Source organism: Malania oleifera, chromosome 11, assembly GCF_029873635.1.
Source record: "Malania oleifera isolate guangnan ecotype guangnan chromosome 11, ASM2987363v1, whole genome shotgun sequence".
In the NCBI taxonomy this organism is placed as follows: Eukaryota; Viridiplantae; Streptophyta; class Magnoliopsida; order Santalales; family Ximeniaceae; genus Malania; species Malania oleifera.
The window spans coordinates 86,602,408-86,616,608 of NC_080427.1; the positions used below are offsets into that span (position 1 = coordinate 86,602,408).

General features: G+C 36.8%; 2 protein-coding genes across 3 annotated transcripts in view; both read left to right on the top strand.

The window, feature by feature from the left end:
- LOC131168441 (delta(14)-sterol reductase) overlaps nt 1-14,201 on the top strand; it is a 106,522-nt gene that overhangs the window by 39,175 nt on the left and 53,146 nt on the right. The window lies entirely within an intron of this gene.
- On the top strand, nt 9,375-11,797 carry LOC131168440 (uncharacterized). Its single transcript, XM_058127867.1, has 4 exons — nt 9,375-10,054; nt 10,157-10,293; nt 10,412-10,487; nt 10,608-11,797. Exons 1-4 carry the CDS (start codon nt 9,922-9,924, stop codon nt 11,711-11,713), a joined length of 1,452 nt encoding a protein of 483 aa, XP_057983850.1. The 5' UTR covers nt 9,375-9,921; the 3' UTR covers nt 11,714-11,797.

Here is a 14,201-nt window from a genome sequence, read left to right on the forward strand (position 1 = left end):
ATAGAGTTTTTGAGTGCCCTCACAAAGCATCACTTAATGCTTTACAAGCTTCCATTGCCGAACAGGCAGTTGAAGACGATGGGGAAGAAGATGAGACCCCGAGGATGGGTGCAATGCGGTAGGTGAGCGCATTGGAAAAGCAAGCGAAAGCTCCAAAGGTTACACGAGCTAGAGGGCTAATGTTTGTGGACTTGAGAATCAATGGGAAGAGCACCCGCGCTATGGTGGATACTGGGGCTACCCATAACTTTGTTTCGCAACCAGAAGCTTGGAGACTACTTCGCAAATATGAAGGACCAGTCCCCATCTTGGCCAAAGTCGGGAAGGTCTCCTACAAAATCGACCCTCCGACTTGGATGAAAGTGCATCGTGTGTTTCACGTCAGCTGCCTCAAGTCGTACAACGCCGACACCGACGATCTAAGCAGAAATCAGTCAGCCAGAGCAGAAGTGAGTACAGTGCAACCTGACAGACGTGAAGTTGAAGAAATCCTTGCAGACAGAGAGTTCACATCCTCAAGGAAGAAGTGGCAGGAATTCTTAGTAAAGTGGAAAGGCCTTGGTGACGAAGAAATTAGCTGGGTTTCTGCGGAAGACATGCAACCGTTCGTATACGAAATTGGAGTGTACCTAGCGTCAAAGTCTACGGGGATGTCGACCGCATAAGTGGGGGAGAATGTCACGAGCTAAGCTTGTTCAGGGCATTATGCTTGCTTGTGACCGCTTGCCTTGTGTGTTTGGGATGGGTTTCCATCATGTAAATACTAGTGTAGGGTTATTTTCCAGTATTTATTTCATTGTAAGCCAAATAAGGCAGTATGACTCCTCGGTCACTTTGATGTTTCCTAGTGCCAGAGTGAGAATAGCCCAGAAAGCTCTTTAGGGGAGGGTGAGTGTTCATCAGTCATTGTAAAACTTACTAGCAATTGTCAACGTGCTTAGCCTACTTGCCTCCCTCGCTAAGTACAACATGTCAACGGAGGATTTGTTAATGAATTACGTTTGCTTCAATGTTTACTGCTTGGTTGCCACGGCTTTCATGAATTGATTATTATTTCTGCTGCTATCTGAATGAATGTTAATGAAAGTGCTTTGTGGATGAATGTTGGTAAACGATAGGCTGGCTAGTTAAGCAAGAGTGCTTTAGCTAGCGCCGCACGGCCCTTCACAACGGTGTGAAAAAGGCGGACCGTGACACAAGGGCATCAAAATATGAAGATAATCAGCTGGAACATTCGAGGTTTAGGGAGCATGATGAAAAGGAGTTTGAGTAAGGATGTCTTGGCTAAGAATTCTCCTAATATTGTTCTTATCCAGGAAACTAAGTTGGAATCAATGGATGGGGGTGTAGTCAAGACTATTTGGGGTGGGTGTCGTAGGGATTGGGAATTTTTACCTTCATCATGCACTTTAGGGGTTATCCTTGTCTTGTGGGATTCACGCTCTATTTCTATAGTTGATACTTTGACGAGGTTTTTGTCTCTTTCTGTTTTATATGTAGTGAAAGGGAGGGGCAAGTGGTGGCTCTCTTCAATTTTCAGCTTACGCCTTCTATACCTACTTTGAGGATGGGTGGTGATTTTAATGTGTGGTTAGGTTTCCTCGAGAGAAGAAGGGTTGTTGGGGGAGAACTATCGTGAGTATGTTCAAATTTGATTCTTCAAATTTTTTTTTAATAATAGTAAAAGTAGGTATATTGGATTGAGAAAGAGAAGTTACAACCTAAGGGGACAAGGAGTCCAATTGGGAATTTTTTTTTTTTAAAACACTAAAATAAAACTAAAAATAAACAAACAGAACAATTAACCAAGAATACTCCTTTTCAATCTTTGTCCGTCGTAGTTCACTGTGCACTTTAAATTTTTTGCTCCTTTTGACCCTTCTTCACTTTGAACTCAGCCCCATTAGAGTGAACTTCAATTCCACCAACATCACACATTTTTAAATCTAGTTTATCCATTATATCTTGTGCTTCAAAAACCTTTCTAGAAACCACCTCCACTGGTGTAGGTAAAATTCCATCCTTGTGCTGTAGTTTACTATCCAACCCATTGTTTTCAAAAATAGGAACCCCCTCCAATCCTTCTAACAGGGCAGGATGTACATCATAGGAATAAAAAACAGATCCATATTGTTCCTAAAATCTCATAATTTCATCCAGCAGCAAACCCCCATCATAGTCAAACTCACTGATGTCATCACTATCATTATCTAAAAAACTTCCCCATTTCTTAGCCTCCTTTCCTTTGTCAACGCCATTTTCTATATCCTTCATCTTAGCAATTGTTATCTTCCACAATACTGAATCTCCTACAAAATATCTCCTTACAATCTTTGGTCGTATCTCATCGGAATGCTCTCTCTTTGCTTCATATAATTTCTTCATTTCTGCACCCATCAAAGTAGCCTTCTAATGAGTGTACACCTTAGAACCCTTATATTTCATAGTTGAAACCTGAAGCATTAGGTTTCCTACCCAATACTTCTTCTTTTTTATTGTTCTTAAAGACACCGGTCTCTAATCTCTTTGCAAAGCTGAAATCAACATTCAATCGGACACTTCTATTACTATCATCATTTTCGTCACAAATTGTTTTCGAAACCAAGTTTAAATCATCCTAATTATGCTTTGAATATTAATCCATTCTAGGCTTGTATTGGAGAACTGGAGAGACATTTTGGATTTTGTTAGCGTTTGGCTAAATTCCCACCTCTCCTGCATTTTGCTTCATCGAATTTTGGTAGATAACATACCTGTTTAGTAACATGGTCAGACATGGAAGGCCCATATACTTGCACCAGGCCTTTTGAGAGAGGAGGCCCATCTGTGAAAGGTCCTATTGAGAAAAGCTTTCTTTTAAATCCAAAGAAAGGTCCATAACTTTCTTGTCTAAAACATTGGTCTTGCTTTATTATGTGGCCAAACTTTGTTAAAAATGAAGAACCGCCTTTCTGACATACCTTGCCCAAATCCGGGATGAGTATCAGCAACTTGGCTCAGACTTCATGACCTTGTTGTCTCGAATTGCCACCTTAGCTGCCTTTGCAAGACTAGCAGTGACCACCAAAACCCTAGATCCTTGCACCTTATGGACATTCTGCTCCAATTGAGGAGCGTTGGAATAAGGTAATGATACCCCCAATTCCTTCAATCGTAAGTTAGTTCCCCATCGAAGACATAATTTTCCTGATTGTAGACGACTTGAGCAACCTTTGTCTTTCTTTCCTCCCATCACCATTTGACTCCGAGATCTTGGAGCTAAAGTGCTTGCAATGTCCACTCCTTCAAAATCATGATGAATTGCCTTCTCAAATTCACAGAACTTATTAGCAAAGCTTTGCCATCCAATATCTTTTACTCCTATAGGAATGAACATCGAAAAGTTCTTACCTTTTGCTCTCTGCCCCAACTCCAAAAACTTCCCCACCCTTTTCCACCCAATCAAAATTCAATAGTGAAGATTTCCTTTACAAACACTTCTGGAGCCCCTATCTAATCGAATGAAAGTTGATAAAACATTGGGAATTTAGGAAACTGCCACCTTCATGAATTTAACCCACCTATTTTGAGAGACATTGTTCCCGAACACACACAACAAAGGGTTCTACTACTCCAATCTCAAATCGAAGGATTTTCCTTCAATTTGCTTTGAGTGCTTTAACGTTGCCTCTTGTTAACATAGCCATGGTCCTGTTCATATGAGATTGAGAGAGTTGTTTTGTGAGAGAGAGGGAGGCCTATGTCATTTAAAAAACTGAGTATCTCTTGCAACTAAAAAATGAAGACTTGAAGCCTTGAAAAAAAATTGAACAAAGCTGGGAGGTTCGGTAGGCTAAGGCTCTGAAGTGACAAATAATCCTCAGAGGGGCTCGAATCAGCCAGGTTTGGGTGAGATTCGGTCCAATGGGTTGGGCTCCAAAGACGCTCACTGCTTGCGCTAGGGCTCAGAAAACAACTCATGCAAAACTGTGCAGACGCTCCTGTTGGCAAGAGTTCCAGCAAAGATGACAATAGTGCGTCTAGTTGGAGGTTCTCAATCTGGACATGTGTTTTGACGATGGCGAGTGGTAGTTGGAGGAGGTGCAATGGCGTTGCAGAAGCTGTTGGTAGCGTGCATCGACGGTTATTGCATGGTGGCTGCGCTTAAAAGCTAGAGCATCTTTCTATAAATATGTATGTATGTGTATAGTTTGATTTGTTAATTAGGGATTGCAGTTTGAGAGACCTTCTTTTGGGGAATGCTTCTTCACTCGGTTTGTGGGGGGGGGGGGGGGGCTAGTGCGGTGGCTAGTAGACTAGATAGATTTTTGTTCCATTGTGATTGGGAGGATGAATTTCTATTATTTCCAAAAACTGCCCTTCCTAGGTCTACTTTCGATCACTTCCCTATTTTGGAGTCTAGTAAGGTGTCATGGGGCCTTACTCCTTTTAGGTTTGAGAATATGTGGTTGAACCTGCGACATTTAAGCCTTTGGTTAAGGATTCTTAGGGAATGAAAAGATGTTGGGAAGGTTTTAGATTCATTAGGAAATTGAATTGGTTGAAGGACAAATTGAGAATTTGGCGAGTTGGGGATCTTGGATAAAAAGGAGGAGGAGGTAATTCTTTTGGATAGTGAGGAGGCTAGAAGAACTTCAATTAAAATGAGTTGGAAGAGGTAATTTTCCAGGAAATGAGGAGTTGGGGGCAAAAGACCAAATTCTTTTTTTGTCCCTAGGTTAGCTATTGGGAACAAAAGTAAAAACTTGATTAGGGATTTGGATATGGGGGATGGGAGGATCACAAACGATCATCGTTGGATTGCATCTATTATTATGGATTTCTTTTGTAAGTTATATTCGGAAGAGAACCATGATAGACTGATGATTGAGGGGTTAGATGGGGATCCTATTTTGATGATTAGATGCACTGGCTAGAGAGAGCATTGATGGGGAGGAAGTGAGGGGGGTGATTTTTGGAATGGATAGAGATAAGGCATCAAGCCCCGACTGGTTTAATATGGATTTCTTCCAAGATTGTTAGGAGATTGTTAAGGGTGATTTGTTGAAAGTTTTCATTGATTTTATGGGAATAGGGCTCTGAGTAAGAGTATCAATTCCTCTTTTATAGACTTTGTGCCTAAAAATGCTAGATCTTCCAAGGTTGAGGATTTTAGACCTCTTAGTCTTGTCTCTAGTGTATAAAATTATCACTAAAGTATTAGCTAATATGTTGTGTGTGGTGCTCAATGATACTATCTCGAGTGCTTAAAGTGCTTTTTTTTTTTGAAGGGGGGGGGGGGGGGACAAATATTGGATGCTATTCTGGTGGCCAATGAGTGGGCTGCAAACAATTTGAGTAGCTTCAGCATGTTCAGGCTTGGTTTGGTAGAGGAAAAGCTAAGCTCGGTTCAGTCTAAAAAAATTGGGTTCGAGCTTGGCTTGGTATCTAAATTATTGGCTTGGGCTTGAACTTGAGTTCGGCTTATTCATGGGCTCGGGCTTAGGCTCAGCTTGGGTCGAAGTGGCTTAGTTTGATTAGATTTTATTTTTTAAATATATAATTTGGTTGATTCTTAAACTCTATGTGTAGGTGCAATGTGCAGCTTATTGGGCCTTAGCAAGGATTGGACTTTGCTAACTCATAGTAATCCCTTAGCCCACTCCAAATTTATTTGACCCTATTAGCAAACCTTTTATTGAGCCTCTTAATGAGCCTAATTCGAGTTTAATGAATGATCCTAGTCAAGCCTGTAATTGAGCTACTCACGAGTCGAAACAAGCCGAGTTCAACTATGTTCAGGCTTGGATTGTTTATTAAACGAGCTTGAAAACTAGGCTTGGGAATTGCTCATTTAGATAATAAACAAGCCCAAATGAGCTCTTATCAGAGTTCCTAAGTCGCCCATGAGTGGCTTGGTTCATTTGCAGTCCTACCAATGAGGTGGTGGAGGATATTCGTTGGAATAAGAAGAGGGGGTTCATTTTCAAAGTAGATTTTGAGAAAGCTTATGATAGTCATTTAAGAAAGCACTTTTCACATCCATGTGAAACAATTTGAAGTTCGTATAACATGAAAAAGCAAGCAAATTTCTCAAAGACCCTCATTTCTATTCTTGTTCTTTGTTCAATTGCACTTTCCCAAAACTTCAGCGTATGACTTAATATGTTTAATTCCATGATAGTTATTACAATTTTGAATATGGTTTTAAATAACGGCCGTTATGTAGCGTAATGGCCGATACATAACGGAAATCGGAGGCCCCGAAACCGATACGGGCCGATAATTCCGTTCGGAAAAAATTCACGGCCGTAACACGTAATGGCCGATACTCAACGTTACACGTCATAACGGTCCGTTACGGACCGTTACGTGGCCGACAGGTCGCAGATTCGCTGAAGGCTTTCTACTGCAGGCAGCAGCGCTGCTTTCCCCCTCTCCCCAGTCCCCACACCCATCTGCCATTCAAAGGGTAAAATGGAAAGTTACAAACTGACCTTGAAAATTTGTTGGCCGAAGCAATAAGAAGGCTTCGAAGCCTGAGAGTGAGCACACCGAGCAGATCTTCGCACTTTGCAGCCTTTCAGGACTCAGGAATTGCAGACTTGCAGTTGCAGCAGCTTGGCGAGTTGTCGGCGACAGATCTGCAGCATCTCCGCCGCCCCTCTGAGTCGCCGATAGCCCGTTGGCACCTTCCTCCGCCAGTCGTCGCAGTCGCCACCAGCCAGCCTCTCGATTTCAGCTTCGGAGCTTGGAGTCATCGCTGCTTTGTGCTTCGCAGCCTTCGCTCCTTCGAGGCTCCTCTGGGTTCCCTCGAATCCCTCCCCTCTCTCGGCCTGACTCAACTCCCGGCTCCCAGCGTATGAGACACTCAACACTCAACACCCACAGCACTTCTCATTATGTTTTTTTTTTTTTAAATTATATTTTGTTGTAAAATAGGTTTGTTAAATTGAATTAAAAAAAAAAGTAATTTAATAGAGTAAAAAATTAGAAATCATTAATAATTATGTAAAATAAAATTTTCTTAATTTATAAATATTTTAATTGTATTATATTTTTTGAAAGATAATTATGAAAATTAATTCCATGACATAGCAAGCAATTATTAATAGTATATAATTAATATTTTTTAAGGTTAGTAAATAATTAATATTTGCCAATAATAATTGAAGCCTTTTTTATAATAATATTTGAATATCCACTACTGCATTCACCATGGTAAACAAAGCATTAAAATAATGTATGTACATAAGACATCCATGTGATGGCATTTTATATTATCTAGGCTTAATTGAGCTCTATTTTTCACCATTCTTAAAAAATTCGAAGGAATACTCTGCACAATTATTATAATATTTAATCTTAGGATTTGCCAAACTTATAAAAATAAAATTAATTCATGGCACCAATTGGCTAACATACTAGTTATGTCAGCAGGACAAAGTGGTCATTTTGATAAAGAAGATATCATATTCACTCCCATCTATTGAAAAAATATTAAATAATATTCATATTATAAAAGAAAAAAAAATTAAATAACATCTGTCACCCATTTTATGTTACATATGTATCTACTTGCCATTTCTTGAGTAGGGTGACCCTGTTTATTAATATTTTTTAAGTTTTAAAACATCATTTTGACCTTAAATTTAAAATTAGGTAAAATAAATGTTTACATCTATTTTTTGTTTTTAGTTATCAAATAAATTAAAAATTGATAACTTAATAAAAAAAAAATTAACCTAATAGTTAATACATTAATAAATCTGATTTTTACTAATTACTACTGGAATTTGTAGAAAAATTTAATTTTAATCCATATAGTGAGAAAATGCTTAAAAAATTAAATAGTCAATTTGTAATGTATGGATCTCTATTTGTGATGTTGTGATGTATATGAAAGTAGAGCAAAAATCTTTTTCACCTTTAAAATTACAATATTAATTTCTTATAGTTATAAATGAAAATAAAATCAAGCTATAAAAAATAATGAAAATATCTTTTTAAAGATAAAGAAATATATTTTTTTTGTAATAAAATATCTAATATTTTATAATTTTTTTTATTTAAATATAAAAATAATAAACATTACTTATTATTTTTAATCAAATATTATACTTTATTTTTACGTAATAAGTATTTAAAATTAGGACTATTTAGTACTTATTATTTAATATTTACTAAATTACTAATTATATTATTCCTGTCATTGTAGAAAGGTTGTAACTTTGTATTTTCTTTATGTTTTATGTAGAGATCATCAAATTAAGTTTATCAATATGTCACGTGATTGAGGAAATGAAAACTTACCTAGTGAGGATATTGGATGGCATTTTGGTATTGCGGTGGACGGTAATAGACATGTTATTATGTGTAAGTTATGTGGAAAGATAATCAAAGTGGGCATTACACGCTTGAAATAACACTTGGCACATAAAAAGGGTCAAGTAGCTGGATGCTCAAATGTGACCACACAAGTGAGAGAACAAATGATGAAACATTTACAACAGTATGCTGAGAAGAAAAGAGATAAGCAAAAAAGGCAAGAAGAAGCAGAAGCCCAAATTAGAGGAGATTTTGAGAATTTGAGCGATGAAGAAGACTTGGAAGAAGAAAGTATGAGATTTGCTCGACAAGAAAGCATACGATCACAACAACAATGGGAAGAGAGACAAAGATTTCGAGCAAGAACAACTGGAAGGGGTAATATTTATGAAGAGGGAGGTGGCTCTGGCAGTGGTGCTACTAGTGGTTTCAATAGAGCAGGAGCTTGATCTTATAATGGTCGAGAAGCTGGAGGTAGTGGACGACAATGGATCAATCCTGATGCCCCTAAAGCTAGACTAAAGGCAATGGATCCTATTTTAGAAAGAAGCAAGAGTGCGAAACAACCAAAAATCAACACAAAGTTACTGAAAGGTTTAAGAAGTAAATTAGGAAAAGCGGTTGGAAAATTCCTAATTTATAATCGGATTCCAGCGAATGTAGCTGACTCTCCATTTATGCAGCCTATGTTTGATATTGCTGCAGAGGTTGGAAAGGGGGTGAAGGGTCCATCACTCTATGAGATATCTGAAATTTATTTGGAGCAAGAGTATCAAGAAATGAAAAATTATATAGCTTTTTTTGCTGGAATTTGGAAGGAGAGAGGTGTAACACTTATGTGTGATGGTTGGTCAGGACCAACTAGAAAACACATTATAAACTTTTTAGTTTATTGTGATAGAGGCACCGTATTTCATAAATCAGTTGATGCCTCTGATGTGCCAAGCAGAACAGCTGAATATTATTTTAGGTAATTTCTAATTTTAATTGTATATGCAAATAATATTATGGACTTGCATGTTTTTAATTAAATAGTACTAATTATTGAATTTATAATTTCATTTCAGATTAATGGACGAGGTGGTTGAAGAAATTGGAGAGGAGAATGTTGTCCAAGTAGTGACTGATAATGAAGCTGCAATGAAGGTAGGAGGAAAATTATTAATGCAGAAGAGGCCCAATCTCTATTGGATAGCATGTGCAGCTCATTGCATAGACCTTATTCTTGAAGATATTGGTAAGAAAAGTAACGTGAAGAAGGTCTTAGAAGATGCAAGAACAATAACCTCATTTATTTACAACCACACATGGACAGTGAATTTCATGAAGAAATTCACAAATAATAGAGAGTTACTTCGCCCTGCCATCACTCGATTTGTCACAAATTTCATTGCTTTGGAGACTATTGTTAGGCATAAACAAGCACTAAGGGAAATGTTTACATCTGATGCTTGGAAAAATTCAAGGTTTGGAATGGCAAAATCAGGCCCAGCATATGATTCAAAGAAAATTATCTTAAGCAAAAAGTTTTGACAAAAGGCCTCTGATATAATTAAAGTACAAGAACCCTTGGTGAAAGTTCTTAAATTGGTTGATGGTGATGAAAAACCAACCATGGGCTTCATATACGAGGCAATTGATAGGGCGAAGTTAGCCATTCAAAAAGATTGCCGGTTTTACAAAGACTATTGGAAAATTATTGACAACCGGTGGAGTTTTCAGTTGCACCAAGATTTGCACGCTACTGGTAAGTGTAAATCAAATACAATTTTTTATTATTTTAACTTTTAAATTATGCATAGTTGCATTAGAAAACTATTGATTAATTTGTTTCTAAATTTAATTGTAGGGTATTTTTTGAACCCACAATTTCTTTATGGTGCCCCACCCTCTCCAGAAGTTGCTAGAGAAGTCATGGATGGAGTTAAAAAAGTAATAACCAAGTTGGTACCCGATATAGAGACTCAAATTCGGGCTATTAATCAAGTAAGTATTGGTTCCATTAAATTGAATAATGAATTGTTCTAGTATTTTGTAATACTTTCAAGAATAATTATTAATACATCTAATTAACTAATTATATTTCACAATCATCCTTTTTTAGTTGTTGCTATATCGAGATAGGCAGGAAACTTTTGGAACCCCGTTGGCTCAAAGGGCAGTGAAACAAACAAATCCTGGTAAATATGGCTATATAGCTAAATAATGGAGAATGACTCTATTTTCTCTCTTTGTGTTCAAATTTGACTTTTGAAATATATGCTATACTAACATAAAACTCTTTTTAATTATTTATGCAGCTGAATGGTGGATTCATTATGGCTTGTGTGCTCCTGAGCTCCAAAGAATAGCAATTAGAGTTCTTAGTCAGATCACATCAGCTTCAAACTGTGAGCGTAATTGGAGCACCTTTAGCCTCATCCATACGAAAACAAGAAATAGATTAAAGTACATGAGACTACAAAAACTTGTTTTCGTACATTACAACATGAGGTTAAAGTTAAGACGTACAATGAGAAGAAGAGAACGAGAAATTGAAGAGGGTTTCAATCCTATCAATTTGGACTACATTTTCGAAGAAGATGATCCTTTAAGTCAATGGTTAGAGGAGAGAGAGACACCACTACTCGACGGTCATGGCAATTCAAATTGGTTAAATGAAGAAGTTGGTGGTACTACAGAAGGAGGTGATCAACTACCAATAAACGCACATGATGATTCAAGTTCAAGCCCTGAACGTATACAAAGTGATGACAATCTTGGTTTGAGCCCACCAAGTGATGATGATGGTAATAGTGGTGCTGGAGCTGGGGTTAGGGGGGGGGGTGGCAGTGGTGGTGGTGGAGGCGGCGGTGTAGAATATAATTATGGATATGATACAGGGACATCATTTGCAAGGGATATATATCCTTCTGATCCTTATGAAGTACATGACATACTTGAAAATTATGACTTGGGTATTCCTCCAGGGAACCAATCTTCACAACCCAGGAGAAGGAGTGCTCGTGGTGACCCTAGTGATTCTACTGAAGATTCATATGGTTTGGTTCGTAGTTTTGGCGACTTTGGTTTAGATGGTTCATTATCACAATCATATGGATCTCATCCAACATATCCACATTATGCATCTCGTGACTCACATTTTTATCCCAGTGGATTAGGAATCTCAGGATCTAGTGAGTCTTCTTTTACACAGTACCCAGAGCCAGCCCCTGCCCCAACTTATAGACATTATTCAGGAGAATTTTCATCACTAGTACATTTTCAAGAGCAACAACAAAATGACGCAAACTTGGGTTCATTCAACTATGTATTTCCACAAGGATGGGGAGATAATTTCCCATCCCAATCTCAAGATACAGATGCAAATTATGAAGACCCTCCACGTCATTCTTTTTGGTGGTGACATGTGTTATGTTATAAATTTGTAATATTGTATTCATGTATTTTCAACTATTTATTGATATTTGATATTAATCACTTTTTAAATTCATGTATGTGTAATGTGTATATTGACTATTAAGTCTATTGAGTATTGATTCATTTTTAGTAACTTTATGACTTTAATTAATTGATTCTTACATTTCTACATCTTTTTACTCATTAAAGTAATGTAAACTATAAAAAAATATGTTTTTTTTTGTAAACAGCGCACTAAAATTAATATAAAAATCTAATGCCTATTGAAAAGCATTTGTAGGTTGAATGAAAGCCTTCAAAATTCATTAAAAATCATGTATTAATAGATTTCATGCTTATTTTTTAATTTTGGCATGGTTGTGCATGCGTGAAAAAAATTCACGACCGTTACGCCCGCTTCCCGTTACGTAACACCCGCGACACCCGCGACCGTTTTGCGACGTTACCCACGACCGCAATTTCGAACCATGAAATTTTTGAATACTACCTTTGTTTTCATATATGAGTGTTAATGAGCTTTTCCTCCATTCCTCTGGCATTTTCTTGGTTTGTATAATAATGTTAAGTAGAGTAGTTAACCCTATAATTCCTTTATCCCCTAAACATTTCCAAACTTCAATCGGATGTTATAGAGTCCTATAGATTTCCGCTTTTCATATTTTTTAAAACCATCTTAACTTTAGTGACTCCAATTTTGCGAATAAATCTCAAAGTTTCATCAACTCTCAAATTTATAATATTTTATATCTTTTTCTTTTACCAAGACATTATAGTTCTCATCCTTTACACTTTTCTCTAGCCTTATAAAGTTTATGTATGTTTCTTTTTCCTTCTTTTATATCTAGTCTAGCATATAACTTATTATAAGCTTTTTCCTAGTTTTCTATATTTCTATAGTCTTGCCAAGTTCTATATCATGCATTTTTATTTTTCCTATTTTTTTTATTATTTATTATTTTTTTAAAATTGTCTTTAGTGCTTTTGGGCATCTCGATCCAGCTGGCAGCTTTCTTTGCTCTCTGATACTCTTCCTCTGGACTTATCGAAGATCTCCTTTGCTATTTTTTAAATGGAGTTAGCCATACTATTCCATATAGTGTTCCAATCTACTTTATCCCCTATTGTCCAATACCCCTCTTTGTCATTTTATCTTTAAATTTTACTATATTTTCTCCCTTTAGACTCCACCACCTAATTATCTTGCATTGATTTATGTTGCTTTTATTTTTTCCTTTCCTTCCATTTCGTTGTACAAGTATCTAATACTAAAACTCTATGTTGTGAAGTCAAGTTTTCCCTAGCATAACTTTACAATCCTTACAATATAAACAATCTACTCACCTTGTTAAGAAAAAATCTGTTTGGCTTTTATTTGTCCACCCTTAAAGGTTATTATGTGTTCTTCTCTTTTCTTGAAGCAGTTATTCATTGTACAAATTGGTCTCAACCTATTAAGGATGATTTTACAATGAGCGCACTTGAATAAGAAATACAGTCGAAAGTAAAAGCTCTTTTAAAAAGAGAACAGCATAAGTTTCGGCAGAGTATGTATTCCGACTATCCTTCAAGCTACACGAACACATCAATATATAGTAATCAGCAAAACTCATTCAAACAGCAGCTGGCTTCAACATGCTAACAGCATCTGGCTTGAAATAAATGTCCAATGGACATTTTTTGTCGAGAGATGAAATGCCAGAACAACCTGATATTCGAGATCTAAACATCCAAGGATAATTATTTTATTTCCAAGAATTTAAACTCAAACTTTGAGCTGAATATTCAAACATTAAGAATTCAATAAACTCAATTTAATCTGATAGATAATCAAGAAAATAATCATGATTAAATATGTAAAAATAGTTGACAGAAATAATATACAATATAAACAAGTAGCTTCAATATAAGTGTCATAAGTCATCTGTAAATGCATTTGTTAAAGCATCTATAAATGCATCTGTTAAAACATTTGTACATGCATCCGTCATAGCATCTGTAAATGCATTTCTCAAAGCATCTGTTGAAGCAACTATTACTGATACAATCAAGATATAATACAATATCATTTCCTACACATTTAGTCATGCATACAAGTTTTGTCAAACATCAAAATCTAATTCCAACAAACTCATGCTGCCAGGACCACCATCGAATCTTCCAACAACCCATCATCAAAGCCATAAACTGTAGATCAACCGCACTTCACTTTCACTGCAATCATCATCCTGGCCCATAACCCCTTCCATCAGAGAACCAGGCAACACAATTCACTGAAACCAGAGACTGTTCATCACCTGCAATTTCCGAAAGAAAAATACAATCATGCCCCTCATTGTTGAACTCTGCTTTTCCAACATTATCTTATGACACCACCACAACCATTTAAAACAGAGCTGCCCAAGAGGCTTTCTCCTAAAATTTCATCACTGTCTGATTACTAGAAAGCTCAACACACTCCCCCTGAAATTGTTCCA

Bases quoted from the DNA above. Each gene is read 5' to 3' on its own strand.
- LOC131168440 (XM_058127867.1), top strand. From the start codon at position 9,922: ATGGGCTTCATATACGAGGCAATTGATAGGGCGAAGTTAGCCATTCAA. The intron at 10,055-10,156 runs GTAAGTGTAAAT...ATTTAATTGTAG, and splicing joins CCAAGATTTGCACGCTACTG to GGTATTTTTTGAACCCACAA. The intron at 10,294-10,411 runs GTAAGTATTGGT...ATCCTTTTTTAG, and splicing joins AAATTCGGGCTATTAATCAA to TTGTTGCTATATCGAGATAG.